Source organism: Cinclus cinclus, chromosome Z (assembly GCF_963662255.1).
Source record: "Cinclus cinclus chromosome Z, bCinCin1.1, whole genome shotgun sequence".
Classification (NCBI taxonomy): domain Eukaryota; kingdom Metazoa; phylum Chordata; class Aves; order Passeriformes; family Cinclidae; genus Cinclus; species Cinclus cinclus.
In genome coordinates, this window is record NC_085084.1 from 29,465,700 (window position 1) to 29,491,758 (window position 26,059).

The 26,059-nt window shown below is 37.9% G+C and overlaps 1 protein-coding gene across 2 annotated transcripts in view; it reads left to right on the forward strand.

The window, feature by feature from the left end:
* Positions 1 to 26,059, forward strand: part of SNX2 (sorting nexin 2) — a 62,441-nt gene that overhangs the window by 14,402 nt on the left and 21,980 nt on the right. The window contains exons 1-2 of one of the 2 annotated variants that reach the window (XM_062513597.1): positions 17,026 to 17,138; positions 25,557 to 25,674. In XM_062513597.1, coding sequence (XP_062369581.1) covers positions 17,031 to 17,138; positions 25,557 to 25,674 — 226 coding nt within the window. In that variant the 5' untranslated portion in view covers positions 17,026 to 17,030. Of the gene's footprint in view, positions 1 to 17,025; positions 17,139 to 25,556; positions 25,675 to 26,059 lie in introns of those variants that run through there. The other variant, XM_062513598.1, reaches the window with a different exon arrangement.

Here is a 26,059-nt window from a genome sequence, read left to right on the forward strand (position 1 = left end):
TTAATGGGCTTACTTGCAGGAAGTCACTAACTCCTAATGCACATAGTTGCTGAGGATCAGAATGTGTATTCATTTAGTAGGCTCTAAGTACTCCTGTGGCTAATACCCCTTTGTTCCAGATACACTGTATTTTTTTTCCTTTAATTCTCCTAATTAATATACAGACAGTGCTCACTATTCTTTTCCCAGGAAAACCACACATTGTTTCATTTTGTCTAATCAGATCCTCTCCATTTGTTACTCTTTTCTCTTTGTTTTTTATAGAGCATCAATATGTTTTACATGTGCTTGCCTGATCTCTTGTTTTGAGGTAAAAATATTTCATAGTGCAAAATGCAGCCAAAGAATTTTTCCTCATAAATAAAACAAAAGCAAAATATTCACCTCTGTAGTACTTTTATAAACCATGCAAAGTCATGTGAATTGATACCAAGCTCAAGAATCTGGAAAAACAAATTCAAATTGACGTAGTATGGCTGGGGAAAATCGTGAAACCTAAATTTTAGCTTTTGTACTTCCTGTTTTTCTGGAAATTATAATATAAGAGTTCTCTTAATAACTTTTAGGCCATCAATTAAGGAAGTCTTTGAGATTTTTACTATTTGCACAACATAAAATGTACCAGTTTTATATACTTTACCATGGCAGCAAATGAGAAAATGATAGAGCTGATCTCCGAACTGAACTTGATTATGAACAAAGTAAATTCACAGGTACTGTTGTTGTAAATGTCCTGAAGTACAGTCCATGTCAACACTTAGTGTGCTTCTTAGAGAAAAATCCACTAAAAATTAAATTTCTAGCTGCTTTCTGGTGAACCAGCTTATCAGTTTCATTAGTGAAGCCTTAGACTCCAGCAATTCTCTTCATCTCTGTTTCAGCTCATTTGTAGTAGACCCTCTGGAATGTATACTGGAATGTATGTGAAGACATAAAAAGCTAGTAAGAATCCTTTTCCAGCATCAAAGCTGACGAACAGCTCTGAAACACATGGAAGCCCTGCATATAAATTGAATTCCTGTGAATTTTTTAATAATGTGAATACAATTTTTTTTTCAATTTGTCATCTTCAAGGATCCATGTGTTTCCTTGCTGGTACTATTGGAGTTTCCTGTTGCTGCAGCTCATTTTTCTTGCTACAGAAAAGAAATGTACCTTGCATAACTCCCAATATTCTGTGGATGTTTCCCAGATTCGACACTGACATGGACAGTCCACACGCAAAAAACTGCTCAGTCAACACCAACAACTGCAAAGCAACACAGTTATTCCATTTATACAAGAAAATATCGTATTACAAGACACTGCATATGCATTAAGATCTATTTTCTTCCCTATTTTCAGGGCAAAGGGATCTTTGCTATCAGGCATACAGAAATTCAACAGACTTTAACTTTTTCAATTCTTTTTTGTATCCATTCCAGAGAAGCACTTGAATGGACACCAGTCCAGCTGTAGCAGAGATGTTACTGGTTTTTCCAGCTGACCCCAAACATGACAGTGGACTGGCCACAGAACAATACAGATATAGCAACAGTTACTGAAAGAAAGGAAGAAAGGAGGGAATACAAATCACAAAGGAGGTTGGAAATTGATTGCAAAAAACTCTGCAAAAGTTTATATTATTAAATTCCAAATTTATATAACTAAACAGCTCTGATAAATGATGGGTAGCCTGTACTGTATCATAATAGAGTGTAGAATGGTGTGATTCTATTCTCCAGGCATTTTTCAATAATTTTACAAACTATTCTGTTTTGCAGAGTTATTTCTTACCTTCAAGTTTATATTGTGTATAAGAACCTTCCAAGAAACAGGCTGGATTTTTCCCTAGATTTTTTTTCCAACACATTAGATTCCTGTAAGTACACGGGTAGGAGGTCAGCCATTGCTTTTGGCCTGGCTTTCAGTCATGCTACTGGCATCAGATTCATCCTGAAAGGGTAGAGAAAGGAATCTGATGTCCAGAGGAAACCACAAGCAGCTGCCAAAGAAGTGAGGGAGGAAATGAACTGCTTGGATGCAGCCCTGGATAATCATTGTGTACTTATGCAGCATGTCCAGACCACAGCATAAATTCAGAGTAGGGAAAAATGGACTGGGAATGTCTCAAGATTATTATAAACAACTACTAGCATAATTTCTGTGCTTATTGCATTTCCATTTTCTTCAATAAAAAGATAATGTACTTCTGATGGCTCGTCTATAGCAAATCATTTCACTGACTTCTCTATGTACCACCATCTGTGAAAATAAGAGAAAATAAGGACAAAGGAAAGACAGAAGATAGAAAACAGCAATTATAGAAAAATAATCTGTAAAATAGCATAAGGAGTAAATGGAAAACAAAATATACATTCAACAGAAAGAAATGTTGGAAGACAGGCAAGGAAGATCACCATGTTGTCCAAGGTGCTGTTAAGGACTCTTCCCTCTACATTTTAATTTTCATATCAGTCTTCTTCAATAACCACAATTTTTAAAAAGTTGTAAGTTTTAAAAATTGATCTGTGCATATTGTCAGATAGGACACAGATGAACATAAGGCAGTGTGATGAACCAGAATTTTTTTGAGGTCCATTCCAGCTCCATCTTCTACAATCTCATGATAAGACAGAATGTTATCAGAGGCAGATACCTAACTTGAAAAAGTAACTGATCATGTTGAACAAATGTGAGAGACAAGATCATTCTTTAAAGGATTCTTAAGAAAATACTATGCAGGATTTATATTGTGACAGAATGATCTAAGTGATTTTGGTTTATGTTTCAGGATTACTATTTGCTTCATGTGAACTGGAACATTTATTTCTGTTGGATGCCTCACTTTTAAAAAATTCTCTGTGGCTTCTTTTTCAGATATAAATAAAATTTAAAAAAAATGTGGAGTGTGGATGAAGGAGGAAAAACAACAGATCCAGACTGCCTGGTACCAATAAGTGGCAGCACATGCCAAACACAACGAGTAACTTTTACAACAAGCATTACCAAACAGTCACCTTTCTCATGAAAACTCTGAGGCAAGAAAAAAATGACAGTTTAATTCTGTGCCTCTTGATAAACACTTTTCAACAATCCATAAAATGTGGGTATCTCCAACATAATGAGAGAAATCAGTGCTTGCTCTTGCATTTAGAGCTACAGTCTAAAACTGAGCATACCCTGCAGAAGCTGTGTAGGTCTAGCATTAAGACATGGCACCTTGCCACCAAGAATGAAGCACCCCAATCTGCACACTATTGTCAGGCCACACATATACACATGTGCATATGCTTTAATTTCCCTCATGAACAACATATCCAAAAGACTATACAGTTTCTCTTGAAAGAGTTGGTTCACATTTCATCAACACTGCACATATTAGGAAGTATTCTTATTATCTGCCCAAAACTTTCCAATATGAAAATAAAACTTTACTTACTGCGACTTTGTGAGGGAAATGCAAGATTGCTCACCATCACTTTTCTTTACACCATTTTTAAAACTTCTCCTATATTAGATTAGTATCACATCTTTCATGGCTTCCTCAGTTTTTCCTGAGAGATTATGTAATTTAATTTTTTATTCTTTTTGTTGCTGTTCCTTGAAGTACTTTTAGTTAATGTATTTTTTTTTTTGCTGTCCTCTGCGGATACACAATATTCTGGGCCTGGGGCCTAAACATTAAGTAATATAAAATAAAAATCTGTTTCTCATGCTTTATGTAAAATGCTGCTGTTAATAAACCCGTAATGAAAGTGCAGATAATACTTCGTTTTCCTACAGGTTAGTTCTTGTTTTGTATTTGTGTGTTTCATTTCTTTTTTTCTGACTGATATTTTTTAAAAAATTCTAGCAGACAATTTTCAAGTTCTTTAAGACTTTAATCCTTTCTCAGATTTTTGTTCATCTGTAGAGTAAGTGCAAAATTATTAAGCCTGAACCTGTTTCATCAACTAAATCACATTTGAAGGACTGTCTAAGACCTATGCTATCAACTTTGTATTATCTTGGTTTTTTTTAGCTGTGAAGCATTGACTATTCCTTTTTGATACGACTTGTTGACTCTCTGATGTGGTAGATGGATGGGATGACAACTTCCCACCAGTTTCAGATAGCTTTTCTGGGAAACAGTTGTGTCTTTGAAAATGCATATTATGGTAAATACTCAAAGCTATAAAAGTTTGGTTTTTTTTAAAGACAGAAACTATTCAGAGTTTTGGTTAAGTGACATGCAATGGCTTCCATTCAGTAGATTTGTATTTTCAATATTGCAGGTTATTTTTACTCCTTTTTTCATTCATATATTCCTTACCTTCTTGGATGGACAATGTGAGAAGTATCTTTTATATGTCTAAGGGCTGCACAGATTTTATTATGTTTTTCTGTAGTACACCTTTGTGACTTTTGCTACCCACTTTGTAAAGAAGGACAATTACAGGCTCCATTCACATTACTTTCACAGTAAGTTTTAGTGCATATAGTTCTCTGCAAGCGCAGCTACTTGATCAATATAGAGAAATGGTAATCCTGGTACAATTCATGTTGGAATTTACCACCAGAGGGAGTCTACCTAGTGCCATATATAGGACTATATTTGCCCTGATTTCACAGTTTCAGACCAGAGATTTTACAAGAAAGTCTGAGAATACAAAATATAATAACATGAGTGGCAACCTTGAAGTATGTTCTGAATATAAACTCTGTTACCAAGAGTAGTGTAAACACCTCGGTTAGAAAAGCATTAAATTACTGAATTAATGAAGGAACCTGCTGCTTATTCCAGCTTTGACATAAATGTCTGATAAAAATGAAAGCGATCACATTTTTTTCTTTGACAAAGAATAATATAAAGTCCTTTGACTGAGACCAATGAATTTTTCCAGAAGTAACATTCTCATTTAAAATAATAGGTTCCATGTCAACATACAGACTTAGCAAAAAGAAATATATCGTTGGCAATAGCTTAGAGCTGTTATAATAGAACAAAAAGTTAACTAGTCCAAAATAGCATTTTCTTCATTTTTTTTATACTCTGTTAAAACATAGTATGGGAATTTCCTAATGTTGATGGTTTATGTCCAGGGTGGATCCCTTAAATGAAGTAACTTCGAAACAACATTTACTCTCTAAACCAGAAAACCCATAATGCATTCTCATCATTCTGAAATCATAATTACAAATCCACTAGTATTTTTCATTTGATTTTATTTGAATATTCTGATACTTGGATCTAATAAGTAGCACAATGTCAGAATTTAAGTATTCTATCAGAACATCAGAGATGACTATAACTTCCGCTGCTTAAAAGACTTAAGTAAAAATGTATAAGCCTCTAAAATAAATTGAAGGAATTTATCCCATGTAATATTTAAACAGGTTACACTGATAATGATCTTAGCTCAGCATTGTTTAGCTTATTTACTTCATATAGAAAGATATACTACATAGTTTTAAATCCTACCCTGAATCCCACACTGTATATGCAAAAACTAAGCAAATAATAATATCTTTATACACCTCTCTGTGTTCTCAATGGCAGCTTTAAAGGCACTCATCTGTGCCCAGTGAGAGGATGGAAGGGGCCTTGGTGAAACATTTCTTGAAACCTAGACAGGAGCGAGTGCTGAGCAGGGGTAGGATCCAGGTCTTGTGAGATGCTCAGCCTTCCTCACCTTTTCTGCGTGAACAGTTAGTGTCCAGACCTGACAACCAGTATCAGGTTGCAGAGCACTGCAAACATCTCTCTTCACAGGCTCCTGCTGCCTGAACACCTGTGCAAAAGCATTGGTGCCAGAAGTGCACCTGTATTCCTTCCAGTGCTCCCAGTCAACACCATTTCTACGGACAGTGTTGCCTCTGGACAAGCCATGAGACAGCAGCAGCCTGCTGCAAGAGAAGTATGTGCCAGCACTGCTTTTTCAGCCCTTCCTTGATGAATAGAAGCACAGAAGTCACCCTGGCACATGCACTGGATGGATGACAGTAAATGCTGGGACACATACCAGTATCACAAAATGAAGAAAATAGTACCTTCCAGATGTGCTGTCAGGGACAGCAGTGGTGGTGAGGACCACACAGACTGTCCTGAAGTCTCTTCCTGTATGACCAACGCACAGAAACCAGCACCCTCTCCTGAGGGGGCGTACCACCTCCTGTGGCTGCATGGACTGTGCTTCATCCTCTTCTGCTCCATCTAACCAGCCCTCTTTTCTGTGCAGGAGATAGGATATTTCTTCTCCAGACAGCATAGAAAAGGCACTGCTTACTCTGGTTTTGACTTCTGCTGCACTGAGGGCCCCAAGTGGATTTTTACCTTGATGGAGGCAGGCTCCTTCCCAGCAGGTTCCTACTGCCAGCATGTCAGTATGCACTTTTATGAAGTCTCTGGAGTGTTTAGGTAAAAGTCAAAGAAACTAAAGCTCAATCCACACAGGCATGCACATCCAATCCTTCTGATGACACTAGAAAACAGGTACCTGGAGGACCTTGGGTAGGCAAAGTAAATTTTTAGATAAAAAAACATGAAACCGACGTCACTGCATGTCTGTGCAAATCAGAGTTGTACACATTGCCTTTCTAATTCTGCTACCAGGAAAACTTAGCCAAATGTAGGATCAGAGGAACAGCCTGATCTCTGATCTCTGTTCTGAACAACAAATAAAGCTATGGTCTTATGGTCTTATCCCAACCACTAAAAAATTCATTCTCCAAAACAAATATAGGGTAAATCTTCCAAATTTCAACAACCAGACCATTTATATTTTTAAACTTGAAGACTAATTAATTTTATAAGTATTTAAATTGGGATTGCTGGTGGCACTACACCACATGAATGTCTAAGCCTTCCTGAAAATTTCAACTACTATGTCTAGATCCAGATTTGAGTACTGAGACTTATCTATTTAATTTTTAAAGATCTAAAGGTACTGCAACTGGGAAATAGTTCAATCATTAGTCAAGACATAGTAAATATTCTCTAAACACGAATCTTGATTCTTAACAAGTGTTCCAAAACCATCATGTTTTCTTCACTTCTACTCACATGTGCTATTCATTACTTATGACTATACAAGAACTATATGATACTGCTAGTCCTGTGTCTCTCACCAAGCACAAGTGGGAGTTGTCAGACCACATGAGACAAAATAAGTCAGGCTTTTTGGAGTGCAAACCCAGCTGGATCCTGCCTGGTGTGCCAAAATGATTTCTGACTATGCCTCTCAGTTGTGTGGTTCAGTCAAGCAATAACCTCCCATAGTAGAGGGCAATAAAAAAAAGAGCACAAGCGCATCCTCTGCTAACACAAAAGAAACTCAGCCAGACATAAACTGAGCCAGGTGACACATCTGCCCAGAGCAGGAACAGCTTACAACCCATACCTTGAACAGCTGGTTGCCACCAAGTGATTCCCAGTGTGTGGATCTCATTTGTTTGGTTTTCCATCTGATGGCTTTCAACAGCAATCAGTCCCACTGGCACAGCAGGCAGGTCCACTGAGGCAGAGACAACTCCCAGGTGAGCAGCTGGGGAAGAAGCTTTGTGACAGCACATATCTCAACATCTCTTGGAGAAAAAAGGCTTCAAAACAGCCTTATTTTGCAGAAACTCTGCTGGTCTGTGAAGAGGAATGTGCATATGTTTCTTAGAAGAAAGTATTCAAAATCTTCAAGAATTTAAAATGTATTAAAATAATTAGTTTCATGGACTGGTTGTGTTTGTTGTTCCGGAGAAATTGGTATGTCAGCTGTTTCTGATCTATATTCCTAGAATCAGGAAGGAAGTGGGAGGCTGCTCTTCCTTCTTCCATTTTAACCTTAGAATTGCAGAAAAAAGGAGGAACTGAGACATCAGTCCATTATCTTTATATTATTCTGCCAGTACACTAGCAATGACAGGAAGAGAACTTAGTGGTCTCCAGGAAAAGCATTTTTTGTTTGAATTAAAAATTTTTATTTTTCTCAGATATTTATGCTTGTTTCTCTTTTGACTAGTATATATATATATTTTACACACAGCGATAGATGTACATGGATAGACATAATTATATTTTGTACACCAAAAGAGTATATATAGATATATAGATATGGTATGGTATAGTATAGTATAGTATATAGATATTTGATATAATACTCAAATGATAATATATATAGTCTCTATACCACAAATATAGACCTTACACTATATATAAATATTCTATCCATATGCAGTGATATATATTTACCTCCACACCCTTACACTCTCTATGTATTGATTTATAGTGGTTTTTTCCATGTGGATATGCATATTTTTGTAAAATATTTAAGATTAAGGCTAAAAAAAAAAAAAAAAGCTTGTGTCACAGCAAACATCTACCTCAGTTACCCAAGGAAAGGACCAAAGGTAAAGTAAGACTTTCTATAAATTTCCTGTATGGTCATTTAAAAGAGGTACAAGGGCGGGGAGCGATCTAGAGTAAATTAGAATTCCTCTTTGAAGGTGTGTATCTCCTAACTAAATGGGGAACATAAAAATGATGATACTTACATTAAAATAAATTCAATATCATGCTTAAAAAAGGTAATCTCTACTTTCTGTTTTTATCTGAAAGGGAAAATAAACTTAAGATGCAATGAGCTTCCTTATGGTGGTGCTGGTTTTTTTAAGGGTTGAAGTTAAAACAATCCCAATCTGTGCTACTTTGGAATACTCATGCTGAATGCTATTAGTATCACTTTCAGTTTACACAGAAATTATTCCTAAGACAATTCAGTGATTTCATTAATTATCTTACTGGCAAATCTTATTTATAACCTCTGTTATTTAAATGAGATGCTTGATGCCCTACTTTTTGATATATGCAACACTAAAATAAGGCAAAATATATTCTAGGATGCAATGTAAAATAGATATATAGATGACTAGAAAGCTACATGCCTTATCTGCAGCTAAATTTGTAGTTTATACAGGTCAAGCATTTAAAAAAATCCCTTCTAAGATTTAATTCAATGGTTTGTTACTTAAGTTCCCATCTCTTCATCAACAGATTCCTCCCATCTTATGACAAGACTGAGTTCTTGAAATTGTTTCCTTATGATGAAATTTGAAAAGGTCTTTATTAACTTTTTTAGAAACTATGTTGATTACTGTCTCAACACTCTTGAGAGATTAATCTTTTTTTTTTCTCTTAGTCTGTCCTGAGCATCTGTTATCACTTGAATTACAAGCTTGAAGGAAATAGGTTTTTCAAATCCCAAATTTATGCCTCCAGAGGATAAAATTAGCCAGAGCCCAGTGAAATAAAATTTGTCAAAGGAAAATTATGTTGTAAACCCAGATTTTTGCTTAACATGACTTAAAATATCTAAAAGAAAAGTAAATATATATATTAGATATTGTATCAACTCTAGCAGCAACAGTACCAGATTTTTTTGCATTGTTGCTTTGCCAGCTTGCCTATTCCTCGATAGGAACGGCATAATCAACATTAAATTAATAAACTAATTGTTATAACAGACAGAGACAGTGGGTTTTGGTGGAAATCAATTATATTAGAAGTTTTCCATTTTTCCTACTTATCTTTTGCCTGGTTTGGCTATAATGTAGACAGATGCCCCAATTCAGTTTACAGCAAAATTGTAAATTATGCAAATTACAGCTGCATTTAGGCTGTGAAATTTGAAATAAAGCAAATTCTGGTTCATGCATATCCACTGTGCAATTTTCAATGAAAAATTGTCCGCACAAGCCTTTATCTTGTATGTCCACAAAGTAGAAGAAAAAAAAAATCTGTGTATTGGAGGCTATAGTCTGAAAAAAAAATGACTGGAGATATTTGAAACAAATCTTTCTGGAGCCTAGCTCTCATAATCCATGCAAATGCAAACATTTTGAGAGATATTTGTAAGTGGAGTGTTTTTTTGTTTTCTTTTATTTTAGGGCTCTGGGTTTTTTAAAAGCAGCAGCAGACATGAGCCATTGTGTCTGGAGGGAGGAAAGAAATTTTTTCTCAGGCCAATTTTGGACTGAGTATTATTAATAGTACTTCATCTCAGGTTAATTTTGTAGTCACTTTATAATTTTTATTATGATAAATACTATAATCAGCCAGAAAGATACATTTAAGATTAAGGCTCATTAACTTAGGGAGTTTATAATTTAGGATATGTGCATATGTTTTGCAGAATGAGATTTTCTCACCTAATCACAGTTGGTCTAAAGTCAAGCATCTACCTAAGTATAAAATTCCTTTCTTGGCAATGGAAATAGGCACTCACCATTAAATTGCTCCTAGCATAAGAGTTAAAGGTGGAAAGGATGTCTGAGAAATCATCTATTAATTTTTATTATCTCCTGCCAGAGTCCAAATTAAGTAGAATAGCTTTCATTAGATTTCTGCCTTTTAGCCAGCTAAAGTTATTTGATGTGAACTGTATCCAAAATGCGTATGAAAAATCTAAGGGAGAACTGAAATGCAGGATTTTGGAAGGAAGTCTTGGATATGCATGTTCTTAAAATTCTAACTGTGGTTTCAGAGAGCAGATTTCCATTCTTTTACTTTCTGCTTTAAAATCTAGGTGAATTACCTCAAATCAGCCGCACTCAGCTAGCTGAGAGGGACAAACTATTTAAAAGCACTAAAGACCTATATAGGACCAGGTGCAACAACTCCCTCATTTTGTACAAGGGAACAGCTGGAAGCCAAAAACTCTGACCTTCCACAATCTCTTTGGAGGCCCTCTTGGCAACTCCCTAGCAATGACTTCACAGTCATGCAAACATACAAAATAGGTTGTGTCCAGTGTCTGGAATATCAATAACAAATATTGTTTCTTATATATCCCAAAAGTATAGTTGCAATGCCACCCTTGCCTTCTACACACATTTTATGAATGAATGAATTAACCAGCACTATAGTTTAACATTTTGAGTATGCTTTTAGAAAAATACTATGATCAATAAAACTTGCATATATTCCAATGGCAACATCTGAAAACTCTTGGTCACCTTGTGATGGATCAAGGCCCCCATTACTGCCATTCCAGAGCACAGGAGTAGACTGGTGTATATGATCATCACAGTTTCTGCTTTGTGCCAAGCAGGCAGGGAAATAAGCTTCCTTCCCACAGGCTGCAGACTTGGTGGGAAAATACAGTTGTCCCAAGGTTTACAGTGGTGAGCTAGAGTGGTTATTACACTGTTTTTTGCTGCATATCACTTCCATTTTCTTCCATGCTGCCACCTCCTCTACCCTTATGCTTCTTCCATGACTGTCCAATGGAAAAAAAAATATGCAAAAAGTTTCTACTTCATTCACATTCCACCCTACTCCTTCCTCAAATCGTCTAAACTAAGATCAGCTCAGGAATCGTAACATTTTGAACGAGAAAGACAATCTAGACTTTCTTCATCTATCAAGTGATAACACAAAATATTTTAAACTCTCATCTTAGTAAGGCCTACACTAGATGGAGATAGTACTGCTGGCTGATAGAGATACAATGAGATGAAGACCTGGTTATAGGAATTTTTTTACAAAGCACATGCTTTCAGCAGGTGATTTTTACAAAAATTTTTCTACAAATAGACACTTGGAAATTAATCGTTGGTTTGTTCGTTGTTGGTGGTTTTGGTTTGATTTGGTTTTTTTTCCCCTTGAAACTGTTTTCATTATGGTTCTGACCTCAAAGTTATCACTAGATTAAAATTTCTCTGGAAAAATTAGATGAAATTGAATGGTAATGTTATATTCACCATTGTTGAAGTAGAGATAAAGAGTTAGGAGGTATTGAGGCAATGTAGTACCAGAAACTAGCTGTAGAAAAAAGGATCACCTTTGACCGTGTCTTCCATCTGAGGAAAACAAAATGTTCTACAGTTCAAGAAATACAGAATTCATTAAAAAAAAATTCCAAAGATCAAGAAAAATTGCTCATATCAAGGCCTCCCTTACATGAAACCTCTACTGTAACTTTCCAAAGGTAACTTTTGATGTTCCACCCAGGGATAGTACCAACTGATACTGTGTACTGACTTGTCTCTGACACTGTATGGAAGGTCCAGCCTCCTTTCCTCATTGTTCTTTTAATTGTGTCATCCAGTTTTGGACAAAAGAATTAAGGCAACTCACAACATAAATATGAACAGATAGCTCTAAAAAAAGGGTGTCAAAGAATACCCACTGGAATTAATTGATACAAATATCATTTGGACAACAGCTAAGATTGTACATGAATCTTTGAAAAGATTGATAGCTTCTAAAGTTCTTGTATCTAACTGAAAGTCCTAGCAAGTCAGAGAATGATAAAAAATGTCTGTTGACTTCAGTGATTTGACATAAAAAACCTTGCAACAATTTATCACTGATAAAATGAATTAAAACTGATTAATAAAATGCTGCAAATCATCATGCCTTACATGGGACAAGATGCATACCTTACATGATTTTGCTACATTCTCTGTAAACTGGAAAGCAGGTCAAGACAGTTATGGACAGGCTATAGTTAGAGAAATGTATGAAATTTACTTAGTCACACACCACAGGTTTAAAATTACATGGTACAAAAATTTAACTGGGCTGTAACTGAAAATACTAGGTCAGGGAGATTAACAGTTGATCAGAGCATGGTGCTAATAAGACCAAGTTGGGGGTTCAAGGCCATTTACAGGCCATTTACTTAGGAGTTGCACTTGGTGATCCTTGTGGGTCTCTTCCAGCTCAGAATACCACATAATTACTTGTCACTTAGGAACCCTTAGTTCCCTTTAATGTGATTAAGACTACCTCTCTCTGTGGACAAAAGCAGATGACTGAAGAAGTGTTAACTCCAGGCAAGTGCATAGGATGCTTTTTCCAAGTACTGCCCCACCTCCATCCATTCTAGGTCTTTTTAAACACATCTTCTACTTTGGCAAGGGATGTATCAGGTTTGCCACCTGCTAACAACATCCTGATATTTGTTTCCAGCATGACTCCTGTATCAGAACACAACCCATGAGATTTGACAGACAGTTGTCAGGGAGATTGTTTCTGAAGCCAAAAGCAAATCAGGATCTCAGATGCTACTGTGTCTTTCATCCAGTTGCAATGGTCTGGATTAACTAAGGTTAGTAGTGCAAAATAAAATCAAAGCTTTACTGGAAGACATCTCTCCCTCTTGTAAATCATAAACAGTGGAGGAAAATCTAAATAGCAGGTGAGTGTACATCACAATAACCAAAATTTTTTGTTTATTCTCACCTGCTGTTAGTGCTTATGAATCTGCAAAAAAAAAAAGTACTTCTACATCTTACTATTTTAACAGGCTAAACATGCTCAGCTAATGCTAGCAGTGCTCTATATTTAAGGGAACTGGAATATTAGAAGAACTAGGGAACAGAAATTCCCATTCCAGTATTTGTTAGAGGGCAGGACCTGCTACTACTCCAAAGGCAAATGAAGCATCCAACTGATAAGAGAACTGGTTTCTTTCACATATATTAAAAAGATTTTTCTGCAATATATGAGAACACTGACCACTCACTGGAAAAAAAGAAGGTGACAGAAAAAGTTATTTTTATAAGATATGTAATTAAATACTCAAATGGAAAGAGAGAATAAAAGAACAGTTAGTTATCATGATCTGAAGGCTAAAGTTTATTTGTCTGAAAGGATGAGTGGGCACAAGAACCAAATGGACGGATTTGATAAATAGTTGTGCTTTGTAATTTTTCTTAGGAAAGCCTACTCACTAAAAGTCTTTACTGCTGTGAGCAAGGGCAGTCACTATACAAGAGTACAGTATTCCTTTTTACATATTTTATAAATGAAAATATAAAAACGCAACAAATGTATTTCTTCTAATTCTAAGCACTCTGGTGGTTGTTGCTCCCCTACCGTATTTACCCATTTTCTTGAAATAGCTCTTAGCAAGGAAAAATTCTTTTGCTATTTCTTGAACACTATCTTTCATGACTGTTTCATAAAAAAGCTAATGAAACAATATATTTATCTATTTAAAGTAGGTACAAAACCAGTGTAGCAAACAAAGGCAAAAGCTATTTTTTGGTGATTATAGTCTTCACGGAAGGATGAACTGAATGAAAGATGAATGAAGTGATCTACTATAAGACCTGATACAATTTAATACTCTCACCAGAAGTGGAGAATGCATACTGTATTTATAAGTGACACGAAACAGCTGTAGCTTAGCCAAGGAATTCAAAATCATAAAAAAAAAAAAACTGGTGTAAATGTTGGTAAAAAGAAATACAAAATTCAATAGGGAGACATTATATCCAGTCTGAATAATGCCTTCCTAGATACCAAATGAGGCCAATATCTGTCCTAAATATGGTCACAAATTGAACAAGGCTAGTATCATGCTGCTGCAAAATCATAGTTCATATGAGGTTGTTTGACTGGTAGAATAGTGATGGAAATTCTTTTCTGATCCTAGAGAGAAAAGCATTAAAGCAGTTTGTCTGCAGAAATTTTGGGGTCTTCATCACTGGGGTTGTGGAAGGAAAGATTTGACAAACATTTTCCAGCAAACAGAATAGGTAATCTCCTGTGTTCCCTCCAGATCCAAATCATGCAGGCTGACTTTGAACTTGTATAATTCACTATCACTCTCTCTTCCAAAACAGCTACTTCTAAGTCATGAGTCATGATTTTCTTTCAGTTTCATTGATATTTCAGTGACTAAAATAACACAGTATTACAGTGACTGTGGCTCTAAGTGCAATCCTAAAACAAAGTCAGTAAGATAAGACTCTCTGAAAATCTGACGTATTTGATTGTAAACTTCGATTCACATTGCTTAGAGCATATCCATCTTTATTTTGCATCTAACTTAATAATTTTTTTGACAGATGGGCAGAAGGTAGTACATGGTATAGTACCTAAACCCAGATAACTTCTTGTTACTATTTCGAGGCATAAGCACCTCTTGTGACCTGAACCAGGGAAATTATATGGAGCCATAATACTGTTGTACTGTTCATTTCAAAAGAAATTTAAAATCAAGGAGATTATACTTCTGAGTGAAACCTGATTCTGCAGGAAAAAAGGAAGCTTTTTATTGTGTAAAAGATCCCAAGAGTGTTTATGCATAATAAATTTTTAATTTCCATATGCCATCTTAAGTGCTGCACTACAAAAGCTTGCAGAGCCCACAGATGCTGGGGGCAGAAGCAGGAGTAGCACAATGACAGTTTCATAACCAGATGTACTCATTTGGAGGAACTACTGTCTGGTGGGCCAAAACCAGAAATTACCATTTTTGGAGGGTTTTCAATGGCTCCCAAGGATAATCAAGAAAGTTTGGGACCTGACAATGGCCAACAAAGGGAAAGAAAGTGACACAATAGAGAAGGAAGGAAATAAAAGCCTACTCCTAAAAATGGGTGGGGGTAAGGCTAGTGCTGTGATACTGTGGCTTCCTGCCTAGGGGACAAAAGTGTGGGAATATTAGATATTCTAGCAAAAAAACCCCAAGTCCTACTGATATCTGTTGGAACATCCAAATCAGTAAACAGTTTAGGTTTAATTTTTTCCATCTCTGCTCAGTTCCTGTGTAATGGGCATCATACCCTGAAGATAAAGTTCATCAGTGCCTGTGACAGACCTCAGAGAAATGGAACTGGGAAGACAAATCTTCGTGTCTTGAGTGTAGACTTGAGACTGCATATAATAAATGAAGTAGGGAGCTGTTAGGAAACAAGGAAAAAATTGTAACTGTGTAGTAAATGCTCCTTGGGAACAGGGCTTCTGTGGAATCTTATTGCATAACCAGGTAATTAAAGCAGCCACATGGCATATACACAAGTTCCACATGTAAACTTAGCACTGGTAGTTCTACTGTTCAGCAGCTGTGCAGCTTAATTTATATCCATCTCAGACAGCATTACAGAGGTGGCTGCAAAGGAAGGGGTGGCTGCAGTTTCCAGTAGGGTACTGGGTAGCTTCCTCTTCTCTCAGATTTTCACTTAGTAGCATGAGGTAAAGTTGACAGCTCTTACATATTTGTGAAATGAAATACATATTAATAGCCACACTGACAGGATGAGGCTTGGCTTCAAACTGGGGTTTTGCTTTTTGCAGTAACATATCACAATCTCATATGTGATAGACTTTTTGCAGTAATTCTAAATTTTCCTGCAACATTGTTTTTTATTTTTTTTAAGTTTTAAAATTGTTTTCCAATTTATTTCCTTGATTACTTTTCTCTAATTTGTTTTTTTTCCACACAGATTTACTAATCCAGTTTTTCAGCCTTGAACATCAATTAATTCAAAATCCAGGTCCTGTAGCTATCTTTGAGTTATTTCTTGACCCCTTTGACACAAAAAAACCCCTATAATAGATTTCTGTGGTCAGAGATCCCTTAGCCTAACTATAATTACAATGCTACTTCTAATCAAATAAGATAAACTCCTCCAGTACCTTTCTTAACGAGTGACAAAAAAACAAGCAAGGTAACTTAGGGAATTCTGCTCTTTACCTCTTCTTGGAAAGGGTAAGGGGTTGAGGATGGAGTTGGGGAAGGGGCTGGGGATGTGGCAGGGGATGTGGAAGGGGTTTGAGAAGGGCTGTGCATCATGCAAGGCAAGGGTGGGAAGGGATTTGGGAAGGGCCGTGGATACAACAGGGGTTTCACAAGGGGCCATGGATGAGGCAGGGGTTTCACAAGGGGCCATGGATGAGGCAGGGTTTTGGGAAAGGCCATGGCTATAGCAGGGGTTTCACCAGGGGCCGTGGCTATAGCAGGGGTTTCACAAGGGGCCGTGGATGAGGCAGGGTTTTGGGAAAGGCCGTGGCTATAGCAGGGGTTTCACAAGGGGCCGTGGACAAGGCAGGGGTTTCACAAGGGGCCGTGGATGAGGCAGGGTTTTGGGAAAGGTCGTGGCTATAGCAGGGGTTTCACCAGGGGCCGTGGCTATAGCAGGGGTTTCACAAGGGGCCGTGGACAAGGCAGGCCGAGGGGGAGCGGACCCCCCTCCCCCACCCGAGCCCGGCCCGGCCGCCGCGGTCACGTGCCGGCGGGGCGGTGGGCGGTCACGTGAGCGCGGGGGCCGGGCCGGAGGGGAAGATGGCGGCGGAGCGGGAGCCGCCGCCGATGGGCGAGACGCGGCCCGCCGACCTCGAGGAGCTGGAGGACGGCGAGGACCTCTTCACCAGCACCGTGTCCACCCTGGAGGTGAGGAGAGCTCGCCCTCCGCTGCAGGCTCTGCGGGCCCTCCCCTCCGTACCCTCCCCTCCCCCGTCAGGCCGTCCGTACTCCGCTCCTGCCCGGGCCCCCGCCCCGCCGCTGCCCCTGCCGACCTGGCCTCCGGCCGCAGCCCCACCGCCCACCTCCGCTTCGGCTCCTCGGTGCTTCCCTCGCGGAGGGCGGGGGGGCTTCTCTGCCAAGAGTAGCTCAAAACTCTTTTTTCCAAGTACAGTCGTTTTCCTTTCTCTTGTCCTCTCCTTGTGCTGCCGGGGAAATAGTCTCAGTTTACATCTTTCCAGTTTCGCTGTGGTATATGTCTGTGGGTGTCAGCCTTAGACTTTAAGTGGATTAATAACGACCCATTTTCTTTGTTTGGCCTCTTTCCGAGGCTTCACTCCATTTCAGGTTGCAAATCTTGCAAAAACTTATTTGTCTCTGAGGTTTCCTCCAAGGGGGCCGACGCAGTGCTGGGCTGCGGCGACTGCTGGGACCTCCTGGGAAAGAGGCACGAGGGGACATGCTTATGTGTTCATTCCTTATAGTGGGAGCCTTTTTGGTCACGTTCCACCTACGTGTCTTGCCAGTATCTTATGGAAGAACTTTTCTTCCTGTACACAGATGCCCATTGAGAAAGAAAATTGTTCTGTTCCTCTTTTCCTGAAGAGTTTTCTGTCCCTGACCTTTACAGAAATATGATTGGTGTGTGTTTCTTTGATTTTGCTCTTGTTGTCTCTCTCTAACAAAAAAACCCTGCAGTATACAAAGAGGCTTTAAAATGCATTTTAAAGTCACTTGCCTTTTCTCAAGCCACTTTTTTTTTCTTTCTTTTTATAGATGCATAATTGTACATTGGTAAAAAAAAATCTATGAAAAAATGAACTGAAGGAATAAGAAATTATGTGAATGTGCAGTTGACAAGAATTGCATGAGTAGACTTCTGTGCATCTCTGTGTGACACAGTGTGCATTACTGAAGGCTTTTTCACTGTACTGAGAAAGACTGCAGTGTAACACAAACAATGTTTTTATTGATATAGTCTGGAACTAAAGCTGCAGGTGATAAGATAGATTTAGTGTCCAAATCAGTTACCATGAGATAAAAAAGTTACTGAAACTCCCCTAACTGCAAACACTAGCAAAGAAATGGGCTTTGTATCGGTTACTTTGGCTGACAATTCCACTTTGCTGCTTTGTTTATGTACAGGGTCTGTTTGGGATAGCGTCTCAGATAGAAAGGGGAAGCCGCTTTGCTGAAAGAGAAGCTTTTAAAAGCTGTGTCAGTAAGCTTTTTCTGACATCAGCATTTAGGGCAGTGCCTTAGTCTTGTGATTTTCTTGCAAATTTGGAAGGAAGAGGTCATGAAAATTGACTTTGGACTTCTTACTAGCTTGAACATAAATTGATGGATTCAGTGTAGAGAGTACCATAGTCCAGAGAGGAATTAAGTCTCATGACTTAATTAAACTTTTGTATTGAGTGTTACTTTAATATGGTAAATATTAATGGATGAACTGATTATAAATGGCAGTGGGAGTTGCATGGTAGCAACAGAATGATGTCATGCTTTTTGTAGTTAATAATGTATTTGTTTGCTGATACTAGAAGTGAGAGTGTTGTGGCAAGAGACACTGAGGTCCAAACCCAACTTACGTGAGGGCTTTGGTACTTTGAAAGCGTTCCCAACTGGTTTATCTTGGTGCTGTCCATTTGCTTTTAACATGATTAATTTCAATCCCTTCCTATTTTATCTTGCTTTCATTCTCTGTGCAGTTCACAAAATGTGTGCTGTGCTTTTCCTGCATATAATGAGATTGTGCAGTGGAAAAGCTGTAAACCGTATGGTTTCTAGTACATCTTTCAATTAGCTTCAGTATTAACAAAGTCTTCATCTGGAAAGCACAGGCTAAGTTGCTTTTGACAAAATATACATTCATTGTATATTAGGAATGGCAAATATGTAACATTTAAATACAGAGAGGCTTAGTTACTTCAGTGGCTTCAGATGGAGAATATTGTTTATTCCAAGTTGAATTCTCTAATGTGAAGAAAAAAAGAAGATGGAGTTTTCGCTTTCTCTGTGCATGTTGTAAAAAAGTTAATGTCTTGAACTGAGCTCTCTCAGTTGTAGAAAATGAAACATTGGAAAGATCTCACTGATGTGTAAGACCTTGGATTTCTGGGCTGCAGTGGAAACACATTTTAGGACTTGAAACTTTGCTATGTGGCAGAGAATGAGATCTTAGGACACCAGTGAACTGGGCACCAGTTTGGCCAGCAACTTGTCGGAGCTGATGGGATGCTCATTTTATTGTCAGGTATCCACAGTGCCTATGAATAGTAGAATGAGAATGATTGATTATTTTGTTTTCATTGTGCCAACTGTATTGTGAGTCTGAACAACTGCCTCTCCTACATTCAAGGTTACAGAGAGGTTTCCCTTTAGCTACCAGAGTAGCTTTCATTAGTGAAAATAGCCAGGATGAATCATGTAAATGGTTTAAGCCAAAATTGCATTTACAGTGATAATCAGTGGTGAGTTCCATGTGAATAATATTGCTGGTTATTACCTATATTTGCTGGTTGGCATCTGCAGTGCTCTTCTAGGCATCAGGTTTTTGTAGCTCAGTGCTAAGGCCTAGTTAGACTTCTCTGCTTGATAAAATTTCAGGTGCATGGATTTTGGTGGTTTTTGGTTGGTTTTTGGTGTTGCCTGGTTTTATTTTTTTTTGTGGTTTTTTTTTTTTTTTTTTTTTTTTGTTTGTTTGTTGGTTTTGTTTTTCTGGGTTTTTTTGGTTGGTTGGTTTTGGTTTTTTGTTTGTTGTTGTGTACTTTGTTTTTTCTTTTTTAAAGTGTCCATCATGATTTGCACAGCAAGTTGTGGAATTCAGCTGTGCATTATGAGAAGAATCACTCCCTATTATAAGTTTAATCAACAAACTGCTAATTTGCTGTATGTGTCCTATGCTCCCATTAGAAGGGTCCACAAACAACTGTATAAAAGTCAAATTTGGTGACATATGTGTAAGATAAATGTTAAATTTTCTGAAAAATGGTCTGTTCACATTTACTCTCTTTTCACCATTTATGCCTTCTTCCTTCTCCATGCACCAGTCTGTGTCTCTGTCACCTTCCTTTTTTATATGTTGCACCATTTCTTATTTCATTTTGGCTAAACTTGTCATTTAGCTCTGTATTGCCAGTCTGTCTTTTGTGAAGGTGCCATGTGAACATAGGAATTTAGGCTGCCACCTACTCATTCAAACAGTATTTATATGACCATACTCTTGTTTGTTGGTGGTTTCTTTTCTTAATGGAGAAATACATGGAGGAACTTGAATATAATCAGTAAGCAGTTGATGTGGTAATTTATTAAGGACTGTCATTTAGGGCAGTGTGTGTAATAATCTCATTGCCAGTTGATCAGTTTATGTCAAAGATCTGCAATATCCATTTGGTTTTTGCACACGAAGCAAAACACTAGATAGTCACAGAAGTCCAGATGGCTTTAATGATATCCATTCAGTTTAACAGTGGCCATTACTGAGGAAGCAGTAAAGCTCCCATTGGAATATCAGAGAGGAAAGCACTAAGTCCTTCAGTACTGTACTGTACCTTTGCAGAAAGCTAAGTATCCAAGATTAATCTGTATCCAAGATTAATTGGTGTAATTCCACTGAAAATGTGTGTCTCATTGCTTGATGTTAAATCCAGGCTGTAATGGAGGTATGTGGAAATTCATTCCAATGTGGCTGCTTCCTTTCTGCTGCAAATGACACTGTCCTGCCATTGAGTCTATTCTCTCCTCCCATGCTGTGATTTGTGAGCTCCTGTAACCCTGTTTCAGACAATGAGCTGGATTAACCTGAGCAACTAGAATACTGTGATGGCCACCTTCTGTCAGCCTTCTGTGTTCTGACTGAAGGAAGCTAGGAGGGGCTCACGCAAGCAGAACTAGTTTAGGGGGTACCCTACTGTTAAGAGAAAGGAGGATGTCCAAATGTCTAGAGCTATAATTTCAGCCAGCAAAAAATGCAAGATCTTGTTCTTGTTTCTTCATAAGTCATAGCTGTAAAATACTTGGTTATTGCCTCCAGATGTAATGAACAATAAAAAAAACAGAAAATTGAGCTTGTTATTGACATTGTAAATTGGAATGGGCCCATGGGCATCTTACCAGAAACTCATTTTCAAGTAAAATGAGTAAGGATCCTGACTGTCCTGCATACCTGGATGTCCTGGCCATTGAGTATCTTGGTTATTGGAGACTTCGCTAAACCTTCAGCTCAGGACTGGTTCAGAAATTTCACAGCTGTGTACATTTCAGGAAATGGCTGTGTTTGTGACATTTTGTGAACCCTTGGCATCAAGTAAGTTTAAAGTTTCTAAACAGCTATGCTATTTGTCTGGGCCATGAGGTTTTATTAGTCTCATCTCCATTTCATGTCTGATACAGAGATTTTCACTGCACTAACTACTAACTCCTTTGACAACCATTTTCATCGCCGATTTTAGCTGTATTTTGTAGAGATAAAAAAGCAATGTTGAGGTCCTGTCTTTTAGCTCTCATCCATAGAAGACTGTAACTGAAACAGCTTAATATATTGTTTGCATGCACGGGTACTTTTTTTGGTTTTTGAGAGGCTGGATAGCTCTTTCTTACCCACTGGCTGTGTGAAATAATCAGGTTATCACAAATTATTGACCCAGTTTTTGATACATAACGGCTGTGCAGGGTTTTTGTAGTTCCCTGAGGACTGTATCCATTTTGAAGAGAAGAAACTAGGCTTCATTGCAAAACTCTTAAAAAAGCTGATGCGGTGTTCAGACCATGAATAATTTTTAAGATGTTTCTACATATTGTCCTTTTCTTGTAAAGTCACAACTTTTAGTGAATATATTTCATCCCATTCTTAATTCATCTTGTCTGAGAATACAGCTGTTTAAAAGGACCAAAGAGACAGAGAAAGATTAATAGGTCAGTAGGGACCTTATTTGCCTGTCATTTTGTTGAATTTTATTTCCATCTGGCATTCTTGACTACCCCTGGCATGGGAGAGAAGAGTTGGAAGGGTAAAAATGAGAAGAGCAGTGGACAGAGGTGAAGAGAATTTAATGGGTAGAGTAAAAGTTGCATATGCAAGCAATATAATTAATTTATTCACTTCTTCCATGGGCAGGCCTGTACTTAGCCTCTCCTGGAAGAGGGAAGTGTAATGGTGACTTAGGCAAATGTTGTAACTCCGTATATCCTCTGTCCTCCTTTGCCATAGCTTTGCTGAGCAGGGTTTTACAAGATATGAGATATCCTCCTCCGGTGAGCTTTGCTCTTCAGCTTTCTGAGGTGCTTATAAGGTCTGTTTGAGTCCTTGTCATTTGCAAATATTCTCATTGGAATTAGGTGAAAGCTGCCTGTGACTGTTCTACTAACTACAGCTGTGAGTCTTGGTATCCAGTGTAGAAATATTGGCTTTCTTTAACTGTGCCATTGGGCAGGATCTTTCCTGGCTCAGTGCCAGAAGGAGACTTGGTGACATGTATTTATAGCCATTCTTAGAGCAATCTGTCTCTTTAAAGTGGGAATAGCTCTGTAATGACCTTGGGTTAACTTGTAACTTTAGGCATGCAGATATTTGCCATGAGTTGATCAGATTTAGTTGTTCAAAGTGAATTTTGTGTCTGATAGAATACTTGTGTGATTAGAAGCCAGGTATAGTCAAAAATGACCACTAGAAACTAAAATAGCTACTTCTAGTAAAACTGAGAAGGTAGACTGAGGGAGTAGCTTGAAGGTGTAAGCATTCTCCAAGGGCTCTTTTCCATCATTCTTTAAGGAAGAGCATAATTAAGTGTATCACTCTTAGAAAGCTCTTGCTGATGTGCTGCAAGGGTTCAGAAAGACTTTTCTTCCCTGTGACTGTCTGTATTAGAGCTGTTTTTTATAGCAATGACTTGACAAGCACAAACCTATGTGCTTTCTGCATCTGTGACAGTGTGGGATTCCCTGTGACCTAAAATTCCAGTCTATCAGAATGTTAATGGATGGCTGTTCAAAGCTGACTAGCAGTGAAACTGGTTTGGAATGAGTACCTATGATGCAGTGAAGAACTGCTTTTGCTGGTGAAACTTTAAACTTCTTGAACCTCAAGCACTGAGAAATCAAGTATTTCCATGCTCTTCTGTTGTAGTTGGAATACGAGGTTTTGAACTTGCATGTCTACGTAACACTAGACAGATGATTTCTTCTGAAACATTCTACTTCCGAATTGTGAAATTGCTTAAAGTCTTTGGCTATTCTGTGTAATGCATATAGACTGTGAGTTGTAAAATACTGAGGCATATCAAGTGCTGTGGTTTTCTTGCATTTCTTAGCTCATTTAATCTAAATTATTGCAAGTCTTGTAATACAATTTAAAAGTTTTATCTCCTTATGATACTTCACAGAATGGACGAGATATACCTTTATTACCCCAGAGCACTCTGTTTACTGTGGGGTCATTTTGGCATTTTGTTTCATACGAGATGAGAAGTGTTCATGTGACTAATGGATTGGTTCCTTACAAGTTTCTCTTCTTTGTTGTTCTTTGCAGACTCTAGGGCAGTATCCAGTAAGGAGTTTGAGAGACTGCTCCTTTTGCTGTTCATCACTTTGGTTTGTTTCTGGCTTCCCCATGTTGTATGTGGATTTTTCAGAGAGTGGCTGCTTTTCACAAAAGGAAGGAGATGTGATCTCTTCTGTCATTTTAGTGGATCAGTTTGTTGTTGCAAACAAAATGTTGTTCTGCTGATTTTTGGCTGGGGTGGAGTTCATTTTCTTTGCAGTGGCTAGCATGAGACTGTTTTGGATTTGTGCTGAACACAGGGCTGGATAATACAACATGTTTTTGGTATTGCTGAGCAGGGCTCACACAGAGCCAAGACCTTTGCTGCTGTTCATGCTGCCACACTGGTGAGGGAGTTGGGGGTGTCTGGGAGGTTAGGAGGAGACACAGCTGGACAGGTGACCCCAAGGGATATTCCGGACCATTTGACATCCTGCTCTGTACATAAAGTGGGGGGAAGAAGGATGAAAACCAGTTATAAAGAAGGCCTCTCTGCTAGGACTCTTGCGTGTGCTGTATTTGTAAAAGACCTCGTTGCTGGTAATGACCATTTTCTTCTGGTGTGCCTGTACAAACCCCTTCACCCTTGACTGAAAGAAATGTGCTTTTCTGAGAGGGAGGATTGAAACCTTTTAAGTAGTTTGACAGTGTTGTACAGGTTTTTTCTTGTGAAAAGTTGTTGTTAGTTAAGTTTGTTTATAAGTTTCTCAGTGGTGTGTACAGTCAGTGTGTAGTGTGGGACTATTGAGCTGGTCACTACCATGTTCTGCTGACAGTAAGAACAGACTTTATCATTTTGTGATTCAAAATGTTCAAATCCGTTTGTGTGGAAATGCATTACTTAAGTTACTTTCTTGTGAAAATACAATCTGGACAGACTTTCAGTGACTTTGCATTATTTTTCAGTATTTTTTAAAAATCTTGTCTAGTTTACAGTGTTCTTTGAAGTGTAGCCTTAAACATCTAGTATCTTTTTAATACTTGCATGCATCCATGAATAAATACACTGTTGTTGAAAACTCCGTAGCTAGCTATCCTGGATGAAGTTTTGAGAAGTGAGTTTTGCAAATTTGCTGGTATTGCAACAGTAAATGCAGTTGGTATCTTTTCAAGAAAGATTTTTCTAACTGAAGCACTGATCTTGAATTATGTGTGTTTTTATTTTGTAAGAAAGCTGTTCATTTGGTGGCCCAGTTTCAATATTGCTTTGGTTTTCCTGAGTGTCTTCAACAGGGCAAGTTCTAGTCTTCAATTTTAAAAAAATTATCTCTGGAAGCCCAACTTCCATATACAGTACCATGTGATCCTCTGTGGCAGTAATCCTGTTGCAAAGGTATCAAAATTTCTTGCAGCTCCAAGCAGCCTTGAATTATTTGGATGGCAAAATCTTTTCAATCATAGAACAAAAGAGTATCTTGGAGATTTCTTTATTGATTTTTGGCTGTGTGCAAATCCAGATTTAAATCCGAGCCTTTCCAGGAGGAACCTAATAATCAAATTGCATTTGGCATTGCCAATAAACTTATTCTAGATAATTTTGTAGCAGCTTTTGTTTCATATTAATTAAACCAGAAGAAACTCTTTACTGTTTTTTCTCTCAAATGAAGAAATTAAAAGGACTGTTGACTAGCTCATGTTTTTATTCATTGTTGCTGTGCTAGGAATGGAAAATAGAAATAGCTGACAGGGTTTCCTTGCTGTACATCTTCTTTTGCTTCTTTGCAATGAAAGAATGTTGCAATCATTCTTATGTACGGACACATGGCAACTGCTTATCTTCTAATTATTTAACTTTTTTTTTAAAACAGTCAAGTCCTTCATCTCCAGAGCCAGCAAGTCTTCCTGCAGAAGACCTCAGCACAAACTCCAATGGTCCAAAGCCAGCAGAAATCATGTTGGATGGTGACAGAGAAGACCTCTTTGCTGGTAATGACCATTTTCTTCTGGTGTGCCTGTACAAACCCCTTCACCCTTGACTGAAAGAAATGTGCTTTTCTGAGAGGGAGGATTGAAACCTTTTAAGTAGTTTGACAGTGTTGTACAGGTTTTTTCTTGTGAAAAGTTGTTGTTAGTTAAGTTTGTTTATAAGTTTCTCAGTGGTGTTTACAGTCAGTGTGTAGTGTGGGACTATTGAGCTGGTCACTACCATGTTCTGCTGACAGTAAGAACAGACTTTATCATTTTGTGATTCAAAATGTTCAAATCTGTTTGTGTGGAAATGCATTACTTAAGTTACTTTCTTGTTTTCTACTTAATAATAATGCATAATCCAATCTTTTCTCCAGTTATAAAGAGAGAGAGAATTTAGATT